General features: G+C 44.6%; 2 protein-coding genes across 3 annotated transcripts; both read right to left on the bottom strand.

The window, feature by feature from the left end:
• Nucleotides 1-10,643, bottom strand: serac1 (serine active site containing 1). Its single transcript, XM_023999692.2, has 18 exons — nt 10,547-10,643; nt 9,850-9,946; nt 9,647-9,683; nt 9,389-9,531; nt 8,604-8,693; nt 7,649-7,780; nt 7,438-7,559; nt 7,195-7,323; nt 6,999-7,112; nt 6,619-6,781; nt 6,045-6,195; nt 4,710-4,723; nt 3,829-3,956; nt 1,961-2,061; nt 1,755-1,852; nt 1,496-1,678; nt 1,178-1,321; nt 1-1,012 (listed from the first exon to the last, which is right to left on the bottom strand). Exons 2-18 carry the CDS (start codon nt 9,941-9,943, stop codon nt 876-878), a joined length of 1,980 nt encoding a protein of 659 aa, XP_023855460.1. The 5' UTR covers nt 9,944-9,946; nt 10,547-10,643; the 3' UTR covers nt 1-875.
• A 1,079-nt stretch (nt 10,644-11,722) lies between these two features.
• Nucleotides 11,723-14,644, bottom strand: myct1a (myc target 1a). Of its 2 annotated transcripts, XM_023999691.2 has the most exons (3): nt 14,560-14,644; nt 14,053-14,120; nt 11,723-12,895 (listed from the first exon to the last, which is right to left on the bottom strand). In XM_023999691.2, the coding sequence occupies exons 2-3, from the start codon at nt 14,105-14,107 to the stop codon at nt 12,345-12,347; spliced, it is 606 nt and encodes a 201-aa protein (XP_023855459.1). In that variant the 5' UTR covers nt 14,108-14,120; nt 14,560-14,644; the 3' UTR covers nt 11,723-12,344. The 2 variants fall into 2 exon arrangements, with proteins under 2 accessions (XP_023855459.1, XP_023855458.1); XM_023999690.2 differs by lacking the exon at nt 14,560-14,644 and having other exon boundaries at nt 14,053-14,374.
• Between the last annotated feature and the right edge of the window lie 733 nt (nt 14,645-15,377).

Below are 15,377 nucleotides of genomic sequence, written 5' to 3'. Positions count from 1 at the left end.
TACATTTTCTTACCATTACTGCTTTTTATTTTGCACTTTAGTTTATTTGACATGGACATGTCTGTCAATGCTCAGGATTTGTTGACACTACATTTCAAGTAAAACAAAAGTTCATATGTAAATGAGCCATACGCATGACTTCTTGTTACATTGATAAATACAAGTTAAGTCTTAATTAGCAATACAATGGAGTTAGTGAGCATCATGTGGTCAGGTTCCAGTTCAACAAAATACACATATCAACCAGTCTTAAAAATATTTCATGTGTATCTGAGGTAAGGCTTGAGGAAATAATACAGTATGGTACATACAGTAACAAGGCAATGCTTTAAGTTTTAATATATATATACACATACAGCTCTTAAGTTAACTAAAATGAAATAAAATAAGTCGACCTTAAGCACACCACTCAAGCCACGAATTCATACTGTGTAATCAATGAATGAGTTGCAGGGTAGTAGTGTCTTTTGGTTAAAGTACAGTAAGTGCAGTACACATGAAATGTTAAAATGTCTACTTGACCAGGATCAAGAACAAAGGGGAAGAACTAGAAAAGTCAATATCCTGTCTTTTTTACAGCTTTAAACTACCTGTAAACATGGTCAAGATCATTTTTTAAATCCTTTAAATAAAACTAATCTGCTTCATAAGTGCTAAGTGAGATCTAGCTGGATAACAAGTGGAGCACCATTTTCTATTATAAACCCAATTAATATGTTTTCATAAATCCTTCAAACGTACATAAAATGTTTTTTTTTTTGTAAACACTATAATCAAATCCATGGTTTCTTTAAATGTGCAACAAAGAGAGACAGTTTCTGTGCGCCAGTACTCCTTAGTCTTCCAATTCAAGCATCAAAACGTCTGTTGACATGTCAGTGGCTGGTGTAGCCCTTCAGTGCATCCTGGATGAACTGTAGGCTGCGCTTGTAGAGGAACGAGTCTTTCTTCTCAGGCTTGCAGATATTGAGGTGATCCACATCCACCTGGACAAGGTCCCCAATGCCCAGATCTGAAACCGGAGTAGTCTCAGAGTTAAGAGATTCACATGGAAGAAGTTCAAAAGTTCAAGAATTTGAATTTGAATTGAAAGAAAAACCTGAATTCATAGATACATTTTAGATATGGGTCTCCTGTGGCTACGTTCTACAGAATGTATTAAATAACAGTGGCCTACCTGCTGACTGCGTTGGCACCACCAATATCTTGATCATGGGGCCGATGGTGGTGGGCWTCGTCTCTGCAAAGCTCAGCACATTGAACTCCCTGTCCTTGGCCATGTTCAGGAAGTTGACATTCAGGTCACGCAGCGCTGGAGAGTCTGGGAATGAGGGAATACATATAGACAATGATGCAATAACACCATAAACAGGAGTATGTTTGTTATCTGTAACACGGATGCAATGGGAGGTTATTACTATCTAAAACACTGCTGTTAAGAATTGTTCTCTCTAACCTGACCCCCAGAATAATCACAAATTACTTCTGTCCATACCTCTGCAGAGCTCCCGGACCTCTACGGAGGGGAACAGGAGGTATCTGACGTTGACAGAGTACTCTGCCATGAAGGTGCCATGGTGGGGCACACTGTAGAACATGACGCCCTTGGTGTTCTTCATCAGTTCTCTCATGTCTGGGTCCCTCGACGCATCCAGCAGCATCTTCTTCACCAGCAAACCTGATAGGAAATGATAGAGAATTCAAAACTAACAGGTTTTTGTCCATTTTTTGCTGAATAGTGAAAGATAGCTTACCTCCCATGCTATGTGAAACCCAGACCACAGGCCTGTCTCCTACTCCTGCGGACTTCAGCTTCTTCAGCAGCTCTCGACTCCTATAGGCCAGAGACATCCTAAGGGCACAGGCATACAACAGTATCAGTGGAGTTGTCACCAAGAATGTCTGAATGATACAGTAATATGGTCACACTAAGGAAGTAGAGGAAAGAGGAGACACACACCTCTGGTTTTCAACAGGACACTTGGCTCTCCAGTCACTCAGGTGAGTGTCATACTCCACAGATAGAACCCTCAGGTTGGGGCAGTCTGCAGCCAACCACGACTGACCAATGGGGAGGGGGGAGAAAGAACCAGTCAAAAAGGGAGAGAGGATGTTGGTGAGTAGATTTGGCATCATATGACTCAAACATACACTGCTCAAAAAAATAAAGGGAACACTTAAACAACACAATGTAACTCCAAGTCAATCACACTTCTGTGAAATCAAACTGTCCACTTAGGAAGCAACACTGATTGACAATACATTTCACATGCTGTTGTGCAAATGGAATAGACAACAGGTGGAAATTATAGGCAATTAGCAAGACACCCTCAATAAAGCAGTGGTTCTGCAGGTGGTGACCACAGACCACTTCTCAGTTCCTATGCTTCCTGGCTGATGTTTTGGTCACTTTTGAATGCTGGCGGTGCTTTCACTCTAGTGGTAGCATGAGACGGAGTCTACAACCCACACAAGTGGCTCAGGTAGTGCAGCTCATCCAGGATGGCACATTCAAGTGCAAGCTGTGGCAAGAAGGTTTGCTGTGTCTGTCAGCGTAGTGTCCAGAGCATGGAGGCGCTACCAGGAGACAGGCCAGTACATCAGGAGACGTGGAGGAGGCCGTAGGAGGGCAACAACCAGCGCAGGACCGCTACTCTTCCTTTTTGTGCAAGGAGGAGCAGAGGGGCACTGCCAGAGCCCTGCAAAATGACCTCCAGCAGGCCACAAATGTGCATGTGTCTGCTCAAACGGTCAGAAACAGACTCCATGAGGGTGGTATGGGCCCGACGTCCACAGGTGGGGGTTGTGCTTACAGCCCAACACCGTGCAGGACGTTTGGCATTTGCCAGAGAACACCAAGATTGGCAAATTCGCCACTGGCGCCTCTGCTCTTCACAGATGAAAGCAGGTTCACACTGAGCACATGTGACAGACGTGACAGAGTCTGGAGACGCCGTGGAGAACGTTCTGCTGCCTGCAACATCCTCCAGCATGACCGGTTGGCGGTGGGTCAGTCATGGTGTGGGGTGGCATTTCTTTGGGGGCGCACAGCCCTCCATGTGCTCGCAGAAGGTAGCCTGACTGCCATTAGGTACGAGATGAAATCCTCAGACCCCTTGTGAACCATATGCTGGTGCGGTTGGCCCTGGGTTCCTCCTAATGCAGACAATGCTAGACCTCATGTGGCTGGAGTGTGTCAGCAGTTCCTGCAAGAGGAGGGCATTGATGCTATGGACTGGCCCGCCCGTTCCCCAGACCTGAATCCAATTGAGCACATCTGGGACATCATGTCTCGCTCCATCCACCAACGCCACGTTGCACCACAGACTGTCCAGGAGTTGGCGGATGCTTTAGTCCAGGTCTGGGAGGAGACCATCCGCCACCTCATCAGGAGCATGCCCAGGCGTTGTAGGGAGGTCATACAGGCACATGGAGGCCACAACACACTACTGAGCTCCATTTTGACTTGTTTTAAGGACATTACATCAAAGTTGGATCAGCCTGTAGTGTGGTTTTCCACTTTAATTTTGAGTGTGACTCCAAATCCAGACCTCCATGGGTTGATAAATTTGATTTCCATTGATCATTTTTGTGTGATTTTGTTGTCAGCACATTCAACTATGTAAAGAAAAAAAGTATTTAATAAGAATATTTCATTCATTCAGATCTAGGATGTGTTATTTTAGTGTTCCCTTTATTTTTTTGAGCAGTGTACATTCTACATTGGCTAAGGTGACTACATCAGCAAAGCCAACATATTCTCCCATCTGGTGGTAAAGTCATGAGTATTACAGTGACACATAATAAACCACCCTCTACCAGGTGTACCTTGGGCCAGCACTCTGTGTAGTCCTCGCTGGCACCCGCTGCCTTTCTCTCCTCTGTAGGGTCACAGTCCTTCTGCCGCCACGTCTTAAAGGCTGCCCCCAGGAGCCCGTGAACAAAGAGAACATCCGCTTTGTTGGCTGGCTGGAGACAGAATGCATAAAAAAAAAAAAATAGAGAGTGGTTGTGTGAATATTGTACCTTGTATTATTTGACAGTAGCTAGATTTCCATCCAATTGGTGACAGTTTTTTAATGCGAATAATCTAGAATCTACATAAGAAAATGTAAGTAAGCATTCATTGTTGAATTCGGTGCATGTGACAAATAAATTTGATTTGCAAATTCCCCCACCAGTGTGGGTGGGTGTTGGGTGTTGGTTTGTTGTTTGTTGTTTTGTGTTGGTTTTTTGGTTGTTTTGTTTGTGATCTCTTTAAGGTAAAGGGTGGGTGGTAGATAGAGGGATGCGAGTTTGCGTTGTCCCTCTGTGTTTGTTGTGGGGGTGGTCCGACTTGGCACAGTGGATGTTAGCGGTGCTAAGGTGCACAGCATCGCTAGTGGCTGTTGGGTGAGGCGTCAGCGTTGACAGATGTTGTTCCGCTGTTGGTGTCGATCCAGGTGATGGAAAGCTGTGTCACAGCTCGGGCTGGTGGGGCGGGTTTTGGGTTTTGTGGACCTGGGTTGAGAAACCCAGGGGGCTGGCGGGCACAAATTGCCCCCAGTGTCCGCCGGTAAGCGGGGAAAAGGGTTTGGCCTTGGCCCGGTGATTTCCCCCTTGTCTCATAACATCGTGCTCTAAGCGACTCCCTTGGTGGCAGGCCGGGCGCAGTGTGGGTCATGCTGACACAAACGTCGCCAGGTGTAACAAGGTGTTTCCTCCAACACATTGGTGCGGCTGGCTTCCGGGTTAAGTGGGCATTGTGTCAAGAAGCAGTGCGGCTTGGTTGGGTTGTGTTTCGGAGGACGCACGGCTCTCGACCTTCGCCTCTCTCTCTCTCTCGAGTCCATACAGGAGTTGCAGCGATGAGACAAGACTGTAACTACCAATTGGATACCACGAAATTGGGGAGAAAAAGGGGTTTCAATTTTTTTTATAATACAAAAAAGAAAGGTCTTCCACATCCATCTCAACAAACCATTTCTATATGTACCTCACTTTGTGCACGGGGGCATTGTCATGCTGAAACAGGAAAGGGCCTTCCCCAAACTGTTGTCACATTGTTGGAAGCACAGAATTGTCTAGAATGTTATTGTATGCTGTAGCATTAAGATTTCCCTTCACTGGATCTAAGGAGCCTAGCYCAAACCATGAAAAACATCCCCAGACCATTATTCCTCCTCCACCAAACTTTACAGTTGGCACTATGCATTGGGGCAGGTAGCGTTCTCCTGGTATCCGCCAAATCCAGATTTGKCCGTAAGACTGCCAGATAGTGAAACATGATTCATCACTCCAGAGAATGCGTTTCCACTGCTTCAGAGTCCAATGGCGGTGAACATTACACCACTCCAGCCTAAGCTTGGAATTGCGCATGGTGATCTAAGTCTTGTGTGCGGAAGCTCGGCTATGGAAATGAAGCTACAGACGAAAAGGTATTGTGCTGATGTTGCTTCCAGAGGCAGTTTGGAACAAGGTAGTGAGTGTTGCAGCCTCCTAGATTTTTCCACTTCACAATAACAGCACTTACAGTTGACCGGGGCAGCTCTGCCAGGGCAGAAATGTGATGAACTGACCTGTTGGAAAGGTGGCATCCTATGACGGTGCCACGTTGAAAGTCACTGAGCTCTTCAGTAAGGCCATTCTACTGCCAATGTTTGTCTATAGAGATTGCATGGTTGTGTGCTCGATTTTATACACCTGTCAGCAACGGGTGTGGCTGAAATGACCGAATCCACTAAGTTGAAGGGGTGTCCACATACTTTTGTATATCTAGTGTATTATCGCGTGATGCCAAGTTTACTTCGATATGATGGTTATTATATCAATATTTGAGCATAAAGGCGTTTTCACCTCCATTTCTTGCATACTACATTTCACAGACACAAAAAGATCCTACCATSTCGAACAAACAAATGATTTGTCTGCATTCATAAAATTGTACCGAAACTTCCTGTTTCCATCATAGCTATCGTGACTTTACATTTTTTTTATGCGGTATGACTTTACTCACATAAAAACTGTGGATGGAAACGTGCTTAGTCATGATGAATGATGTGTACCTGGTTCGGCACTGGGGATGTAACACGTAGACTCCATCCTGGTACTTCTCCTTGACCGTCTCCCTGTCCAGGTTGGCCAGAGCCCGAGCAGCATGGGACGCCTGTATGATGTGTGGAGACTGCATCATCTCTGCTAGCACTGGCACCCAACCTGCAAGGTAACAGAACATCACATATGATGGCACTAGTAATAGAACATAATCCGATAGCCAGTACCCCTGACACACTGAGATGAAGGCTCGACCCACCTGACACACTGAGCAGAGAGCTAGCACCCGCCTGACACACTGAGATGAAGGCTCGACCCACCTGACACATTGAGCAGAGAGCTAGCACCTACCTGACACACTGATCAGAGAGCTATCACCCACCTGACACACAGAGGATAACTAGCACCCACCTGACACACAGAGGATTACTAGCACCCATCTGACACACAGAGGATTACTAGCACCCACCTGACACACAGAGGATAACTAGCACCCACCTGACACACAGAGGATAACTAGCACCCACCTGACACACAGAGGAGAGCTAGCACCCACCTGACACACAGAGGAGAGCTAGCACCCACCTGACTGTACTATGGCCTGGTGCACGCTGTCGTTGAGAGCCAGGTTGCCGATGATGCGTAAAATGTTCCTCTGGATCTTCGGGGAGTCTCTGCGGAGCTGGTAGACCCTCTGAAGGAGCTGCAGGCCCCCGTTGGCCACGATGTGGTCGCAATGACTCTGGACCTGGAGAACAGACATACAGGTGTTAGAATGCATTTATATGCTCTTAATATCCCCTGATAGTGTGAAAACCTTGAGGGTCTGTTATGGTGAGTTACAAGGTATGATGAAAAAGATGTTCATGTATCTAGACAATAAAGGCTAACAATGTTTTTCAAAAGTCCCTTGACAAAATGTATCCTTGAGTTACAAGTGGTTTTAAAGAAAAATGTTACATAACCTTGGAGTGCTGCACTAGGGCCTGTAGACAGAAGGACTCAACCTTCTCAGAAGGGACAGAAGTGAGGCTTTGGGCATAGGGCAGTCCATTCCCCCCAAAACACCACAGACCCCCCTAAAACAGAGAGATCCAGTTATCTACCTAAAATTGTGTGTGAGTGAGTATATGTATAAATATGTGTGTGAGCATCTCTTACCCTCTGTGCAGCCAGGGACTGGGTACTCTCCCTCAGGGCCAGTGAGGTGAAGTACTGGACACACTGGTCCACCTCAGACTGGGGGAGAGATGCCAGCAGCTGCCTCAGACCGTCCTCTACAGATAACCTCTAAGCAGAGGGCCAAACAAACACACTCACATTAAAACACACACAGAACATTCATAAAATTTGATTTGATTTGATACACAATAATTTTAATCCCCATCAGTGACAGATACCTACATCTTCCACCCAAGGCAGGACAGGTGGGGACAGGAAGAAGCGTTGGTCCACTTGAGAGGTGCGGGCCAGACCCAATGCCGTCCTCTGGTCTATAGCCTGGGCTGCTGTCTGGTACTGGTAGTCTGTGATGGACAGGGGTAACGAACCAATCCCTATCACCGTTTACTAGCACACATTTCACATTTACAGGTTGAAAGTGGTGATGTCTCACCATGCCAGTGGTGGTTCTGGGCCAGCTCCTGTACAGCTGACAGTCTGGTGGTCCTATTGCCTGAACAAGCCCTCTTCAACAGGACCCACAGCGCCACCTCATGGGGGTCCGCATCCATATGACTCAGGTGCTCTGACACACAGTTACAATTTAGACTTTTATGATGAAAATATGGATATTTTTACAAGCATTTCTTACATAATATATTTAATTTGAAATACATTTAAGAACTACACCTAAATGACCAAGGGTCCAATATCATCTACAGTACAAACAAAGACAATCTACCACCTAATACCATCAATCATTATTCTACTACTGTACTACAGCAATGAGACTGCAGACCTGCTGTTATCATTGGCCGGGCAGCCGGGGCAGCTATCAAGTGTCAAACAGTAAAGTCAGAAAAGGTTAATGTTAGAACAGTTTTGAATGTACAATCTATGCAGAATCTGTAGTACAATCCCCATTGTACAATTGAATTACATAATGTGTCACATTATAAAGCATTAAGGAGAGGGGAGGGGGTTCAGTCCACACCTGTGACTAGTGATGACTCAAGCATAAGAATACACACAAAAGTACATGAATGAAGACACACACTAAAGCTTTCATTCAAACCCAGGAAGTGAAGGGCAGGTGTTTCCTGAAGTGAACACGTTGTCTCAATAACAAACCTATTGACGTCCATCCGTGTGTGTCTGAAATACCCCAACTGAGCTTTACCCGAGGCTTGGAGGATGAACTCTAATGTTTCTATCACAACACTGACTTCTGCTTTCCAGTACTAGCAGAATAGGAAGTTGAAATGCATGTGATACAACAACTAAAGTATTGTGTGTAGGTTTCTAAATGCAGCTGTAGCTTTAGTAAAAAAATAATGTACAAAAACAATACTGCAGTTGTGAATTTAGTGCTGTGTAGGAGGAAACTACTTTCAGTGGATCTTTCTCACCATCCAGAGGCCTCAGAAGAATCCTTGAGGAAACTTCCAGAAACCTCCTCGCTGCTTTATGAAGTTCTCTCCTGGCCTTATATGTGAGCCCTGAAACAGATACATGGGTTTGGTTACGATCAGTAATTAACATGTTATAACACAGTATTTTAACACCTCAAATGAACTATGTACCAAGCTATAAATGTATACTGCTCCAGGCTGGACCTCTGGTTGATCTACCTGCACATTTTCTAGTAAAATTGACCAAACAATAGGCTCTTAGCCTGTAAATCTGGTTATAAAATGACAGTTGTTGCTTGCTTCTGTTTACTGCTTCTCTAAACCGTTTCCTATCAGTCTTGGCTGGACGGTCTGTTTTCATTCACAGCAGCCTTGACCAGTGGAAGTGAGAGCAGGGACCAGACAGGCTGAGCTACAGTACCCAGGAGGGAGAGCAGAGGGAGGAAGGAAGACTGTCGTCGCTGGACACCTGGACCTGGCAGAAACCCATCAACAACTCCTCATAAATGAAAACTCAGCCAAAATATTTTCTGTGACAACATGCACCACATGTGGGCCTTTTGTTGGGTAGACTATTGAGGAAGTCTTGGGGAATTCAAATGTGTTCCAAAAACCCCTCAATTTTGGGTTGTAAACAGGATAGAGGAGAGAAAAAGCACATAACACCAAGTCTCAGCATTCCCTATGTGGAATATCATGTATGTACTGATAACTATTGTTATCAGAGAGCACATGACGATGCCTTGTCACAAAGCCCAGGTGAGGTAAATTACATACTGTACCTGTGCCAAGGTTCTCCTGCTCTTTAGAGGGCGTGGCTGACAGGTAGATGTAGGATTTGAGCTTTTCCTGCTGAATGGCCTGCGTGTCGATGCGTACCGCCTTGTTCAAGGAAACCACCTCGTATGTGATAAACATGCAACCCCTGAGAGAGGAATGAAGCCAAGATATACAGTAGTTAGAGCAGATAGGTCTCCATACCCAATGAACCCAACCTAAAATAACTTGTGTTTGTATGTGAAGTGGTTATCTTCACCTACCCCAATATGACAGCTCCGGTCATCTTTGCAATTTTCCCTGAAATCAAAACATAAGACAAATATGTTATTTTTTTAATAACTAAGGATATTAAAGAATTCCAGATGATTACACATTATGTGGGTGTATCAGCTATTTGATAAGTGATCATATTTCCTTATTGAGTGTGGATTGTGAAGGGGGACAGCACAGTCCCATAACATACTGATGTCCCTCCACGGCAGAACCTTCTTCACACCAGGGCCAGAGGTGCTGCTCAGCCTCCTGCAGCGTATCAGACGGAGTGCAGCCACAGACATCCTCTATTTACACACATTCACCCAGAGACATCAAAAGAGCCAGTTAACATAGCTTCAGCACTATTACCGCAAATGGCTGAGAGAAACTAAACTACAGTACCCTGAAGAGCCTTATCAATGTATGTGAAAGTTACATTGATGTATGTATTCATAGTTTCAGATTAGATGTTGTGATAGCCTCATGGCTCAATAGATATGACAGGTTAGCCAGCAAGCTACCGTTGTCTAGTTAGCTAGCTAGTTACCATAGACATGTCAAGGTGCCTGGCTCTGGTAGGTAACGTTAACATGAAACTAGCTAACGTTAGCTAGCCAGCCAGCCAATGCAATGTTCCCATTAGAAAGAGCAACCATTTATTTTGCCGATGGGTAGTTCTTTGATGAGACAAACATCCAGTCTGTGATATGATTGAGCAATCGGATCAACTTGGGTCACGCGTACCTACAGTAACTAGCCAGCTAGCTAAAAAAACGTGGGAAAATGTAACGTTAATTATACAGCTGAAGTTAGCTAACRTAGCGTAACAAACAAACATGAGATTGTAAGACTTGTAACCAGGCTTGAAGTGATGGTGTAGTTTGCTAGACATTATACAAATGTACCTTATTTCGAAGATTTTATTTGTGTATTTTGAATGGCTAGTAGAGAGCTTCCTCTTCAACAACCCCAACCTGTCAGCTGTGTTGTGAAAAAATTAACTGCGCCAGTCTCATGTAACAAACGTCACTTACCGTAGTTACCTCAAAGCATAAAACATTTCTTTCCAGATCTCCAACTACCGTAATGGTCATTAAACACGAATTAAACAAAATAATGAAGAGAGTGCCTAATTATGTGACACGTGCATTTGTTATGTCTGATGTCGAAACTTAACGCATGTAAAATATTAAATACCTCCCAAATGCAGTGTTAAACGGTTTCTGAGGTTTATATTTAGTAAAATGACAGGGGGAATGTGTTCATTTTAATGTAATGCTCGTTTTATTATTTAAAAGTGTAACATGAATTGCATCATTCATGTCACGAGTGTGTCCCAAAGTTGATGGGTTTATTGATCCCGTTGCCACTCTGGAAGTCACCCATTTATTTTGACCCCTATGCCTAAACTTAAATATTCTTCTGCTGGTCTGTCACAGTGGAGGCTGCTGAGGGGAGAATGGCTCATAATAATGGTCGGAATGGAGCAAATGGAATGGCATCAAGCACCTGGAAACCATGTGTTTGATGTATTTGATACCATTCCACTGATTCTGCTCCAGTCATTACCACGAGCCCGTTCTCCRCAATGAACGTGCCACCAACCTCCTATGGCTGGTCAATATCCACTAATTTAAATGTTATTTTTTTTCTTTCAATTGAACCTTTATTTAACTAAGCAAGTCAGTTAAGAACAAATTCTTATTTACAATGACGGCCTACACTTTAAATGGGCAATCTGGGATTCAAATATCAATAAAGCCACTACCCCTCCACTTTTTTAGTAAATGGATGAGGGATGGGGCTGAAGAAATGTAATCATGCTTTTTCTGTGGTAGACTGTCTCTTTGGCCATTGTATAACTGGGCACCTAAAGCCCTGACCTCTTACATTTCAGCACAGTGAAATAATTCCTTCCTCAGGAAACAGTGAGAGGGAGTCAGTGAGAGATCTGTCAGTTTGCCCACTAGAAAAGTGTAGCCTATAGACTGGACACTGGATAGCAGTGGCACCAAATAAGGGCATAAATAACACGTTTCTGGTACAGATGATATTACGTTTCATATTCAGAACACAGCCCGTTACCATTTCTTTCAGCATTTTATTGTGTTAAGTTATGATCTGTGTCCAGTAAATTCTGATCCATGACAATCAATCATACATACACACATTTTGCCGATGACCTTGGAGAGTAACCCTCATTGGATCATGCAAACATTGTTTATCCATATAATTTTGCATGTCCATGCTCACAAATAGAAAGTAGTCCAGTTACATGGGTGGATTGGGTTGGTACATGATGGAAATCAACATGAGTTCTCAATCTTATAAATCTCATTAGACACACACACATTCACACACACACATTCACACATGTACAACAAAAATGTCTCATCTGAAAATAAACATCTCTTTCTTGCTCACAAACACACAGTAATAAACAGCTGACACACACTCACACACGCACACGCACACGCACACGTACACACACACACACACACACACACACACACACACACACACACACACACACACACACACACACACACACACACACACACACACACACACATAGAAACATATATTAGCATTAGGGCTCTTTATTTTCCCCTCAAGTCCCCACATATCCAGTTGTTCTAAAAACCTATTGACAACCCTGGGCTCAGTCAGTCCACTATCAGGTTGGACACATCCACCCCCTCCTCAGGTGCAGGTCTCCTGGTAGGCCCTTATAATGCTCTCATAAGCAGGAGGTGGGGTCTGTGTGGCATGGAACCCCCTCAGACTACTACTGCTCCAGAACAACTCGGGCCTTGGTGGGGTGGCAGCAGCCTGGGCTGCGGTTTGGTGGGCTGACCCAGCTGAAGTGGTCAGGGTTGGAGTGCGAGGCAACGTGGTCTGGCTCCCCTCCTCAGCTTCCCGGGCGATCTGGCTGCACTGGAGGAGTGGGTGAAAGGTGGACGCCCTGAAGCTGGGTTTGCGACCCAAAGGGTCAGCCTGGTCTGGGGAGGAGGCCTGGCGGTGGAAGCTGAAGGCAGCGCTAACCAGGCTGTTGTTGCTCCGCCGGTCGTAGCTGCTGTTGCGATTGAAGCCAGGCCGGGTGCGCGGGGAGGTGCGGGACGGGCGAGGTGGCCGGCGGGTGATACTGCCCGAGCCGGCCCTGCGACGGGACATCCAGGTCAGGACAACATAGACCAGCACCCCCAATAGGATGCCCACCGCAATGGACACACAGAAAGCTATGATCAGGGAGACTGGGAAGGAGAGAGAGGGAAGGGTCCATTCATTATATCTTGGTTTAAGGGAGACATAGAGTAAGAGTTTTTGGACACCAAAGAGATTTATATGAAAAGACCTGTTCAAAACTCATTATCATCTAGCATCATCATTAGACATTCAATAGATACCTTCATGCTTGTAAAAAATGTTTTTTGCCACAATAAAAAACTAAAACTGTAAAGTAAAGTAATAGTAAAAGTTATGTGGTTTATAGTCTGTGGAGGGAACGGTTTCAATCTGGAACCAGCCCAGATATGTACTGCCAAGCCCACAACAAGTCACTATCCTAACATCAACAGCGCTGTTATGATGATGAACTAATAGAACTCTGCTAAAATGACACACCACAACCAAATAATCACAGTCCTTCCTCTATGGTGATTATGAGACCAAGTCCCCCAGAGCACAAAACTGATTACATCTCCTTCCCACAAAATAAAGATCAACATTTTGTTGTCTTTGACTTGCTCCCTGAGACGCTATGGTCACCATATGTGTCTCTCTGAAAAGAGAGAAAGGAACAGAGGACAAATCCCAGTGGACCACTGCCAGCTAAAGCAAATCAATTGCCTTTGGATACAGTTAGGTCTTATGAAGTGTAAAAGTACTCTGCTACCTCTACATAGTTTTTCATTGTCCTCTGTTGGAAAAGGGAAAAGCAGACAAGAAGTCATCTGGAAATGACATTTGGGAGGAAGGAGGAAAAAACACTAACCAAGAGGAAGCTTTGCAATATTGCTGATTTTATGGGTCTGTTCTTGCCTTGCGTCTAAATACTAGTCTGTCAGGTCCGATAAATGCAGTTTTGAATGCATGTCTTCTTTTCCTGACAAAATATTCAAGTACTCTCATCATCATTAAACCTATACATTCCAGTTAAAACAGAGAAGTGCCAACAGAGAAACCACAACAGAGGAGCAGAGTAGCAGCTGAGAGAGCGAGAGACATAATATGACATTTGAAATGTCTTTATTCTTTTGGAACTTTTGTTAATTTTTTATTGTTTATTTAACTTTTGTTTATTATCTGTTTCACTTGCTTTGGCAAGGTAAACATATGTTTCCCATGCCAATAAATCCCCTTAAATTGAAATTGAATTGAAAGAGAGAGAGAGAGAGTTGAAAAAACTCACCAACATCAAATGACTGAAGTATTTCCAGAAAGAGATTGGTGTTGTTTTCGGCCATAACTTTCTCTGCACTGTCAGAGAAGAAGAGGAGAATGTTATGCATCCAGTAGCTCTCCTTGGCTTCCTCACGTCTCTCTCTTTCTTCCTCCTGCCTATCCCTCCTTCACTCTTCCTCTTCTATCATTCACTCTCTGTCTATCCCTTTCTATCCCTTTCTTCTCTCTCCCTCCTTCCCTTTCCCTGCTTCTTTTCTTTCTTCCCTCACTTTCTCACTTTGCGTCTCTCTTTCTCTCTCTCTCTCTCTCTCTCTCTCTCTCTCTCTCTCTCTCTCTCTTCTCTCCTCCCCCCTTTCTCTTTCTCTTTTTTTTTCTCTCTCTCTCTCTCTCTCTCTCTCTCTCTCTCTCTCTCTCTCTCTCTCTCTCTCTCTCTCTCTCTCTCTCTCTCTCTCTCTCTCTCGCTCTCTCAGAGTGAGAGAGATCAGCCCAGAGGAACTCAGCCACACAGGATTACCTCCAAAACCGGGCTGTCTGCTCTCTTGTTTGTGGAAGCGGAAAACTTCACTGTCACATTTCCTGCTATTCTGCGTAAAATTAGGAATGGGTCTCTCTTATCTGTCCTGGACAGAGTTCCTCCTGGAGGGGCGGGAGCAGGGTTGCCGTAATCACTTCCTGTCCCATCATTTCCTTAAGTTTGATTAATGAGAAGAAACTAATTCACCCCTTCAAGTCCCAAACCAGCCCCCCCCCCCCCAATGTCCCTGTCCCTGCTTTTGTAATGGAACAGTCAGCTACCATCTCGGATTACATTTTTTTCCAAAATGATAAACATTGCAGTTTTTCGCATTTTCTCCAGTCCACCTCTGCAACCACAGGCGACAGTTTCTTCAAGCGCAACACTACCAATTACAACCTTGGTTCTGAATGTCGAAGCTGGAGCCGAAACCCCCGAATGGTGTTAATAAAACTGAATAGACCAAAAAGTTATAACATAAATAGTATTTTTATGTGCTGCAAAACAACTATTTTTATATCTGAGCGTACATGCTCTGGTTTTCCAGACCCTTTGTCAATACTGTAACCTCAGTCTTTCCACAGTGTCTGCCAGGTCAGCGGTGTCTGCATGGGCCGTCCAAGCCTGTGTCGGTTGTAGAGGTCCAGTAAAAACACTAGGCTCTGATAAGATAGAGAACCAGGGCCACAGCTCAACACAACACAGTCCCTCCCTTGTTCCTTTCACCTTGCCCTTTGTGATTTTCTCCCTCCAATTAAGAGGACTGGATAGGTGAAAGAAATACTATGACCCTGCCTATCCCTCCTAGAAGGCTAGGT

Source organism: Salvelinus sp. IW2-2015, linkage group LG14 (genome assembly GCF_002910315.2).
Source record: "Salvelinus sp. IW2-2015 linkage group LG14, ASM291031v2, whole genome shotgun sequence".
In the NCBI taxonomy this organism is placed as follows: Eukaryota; Metazoa; Chordata; class Actinopteri; order Salmoniformes; family Salmonidae; genus Salvelinus; species Salvelinus sp. IW2-2015.
The sequence above is the reverse complement of the archived record's forward strand: the minus strand, read 5'-3'. Positions and strand labels throughout refer to the sequence as shown.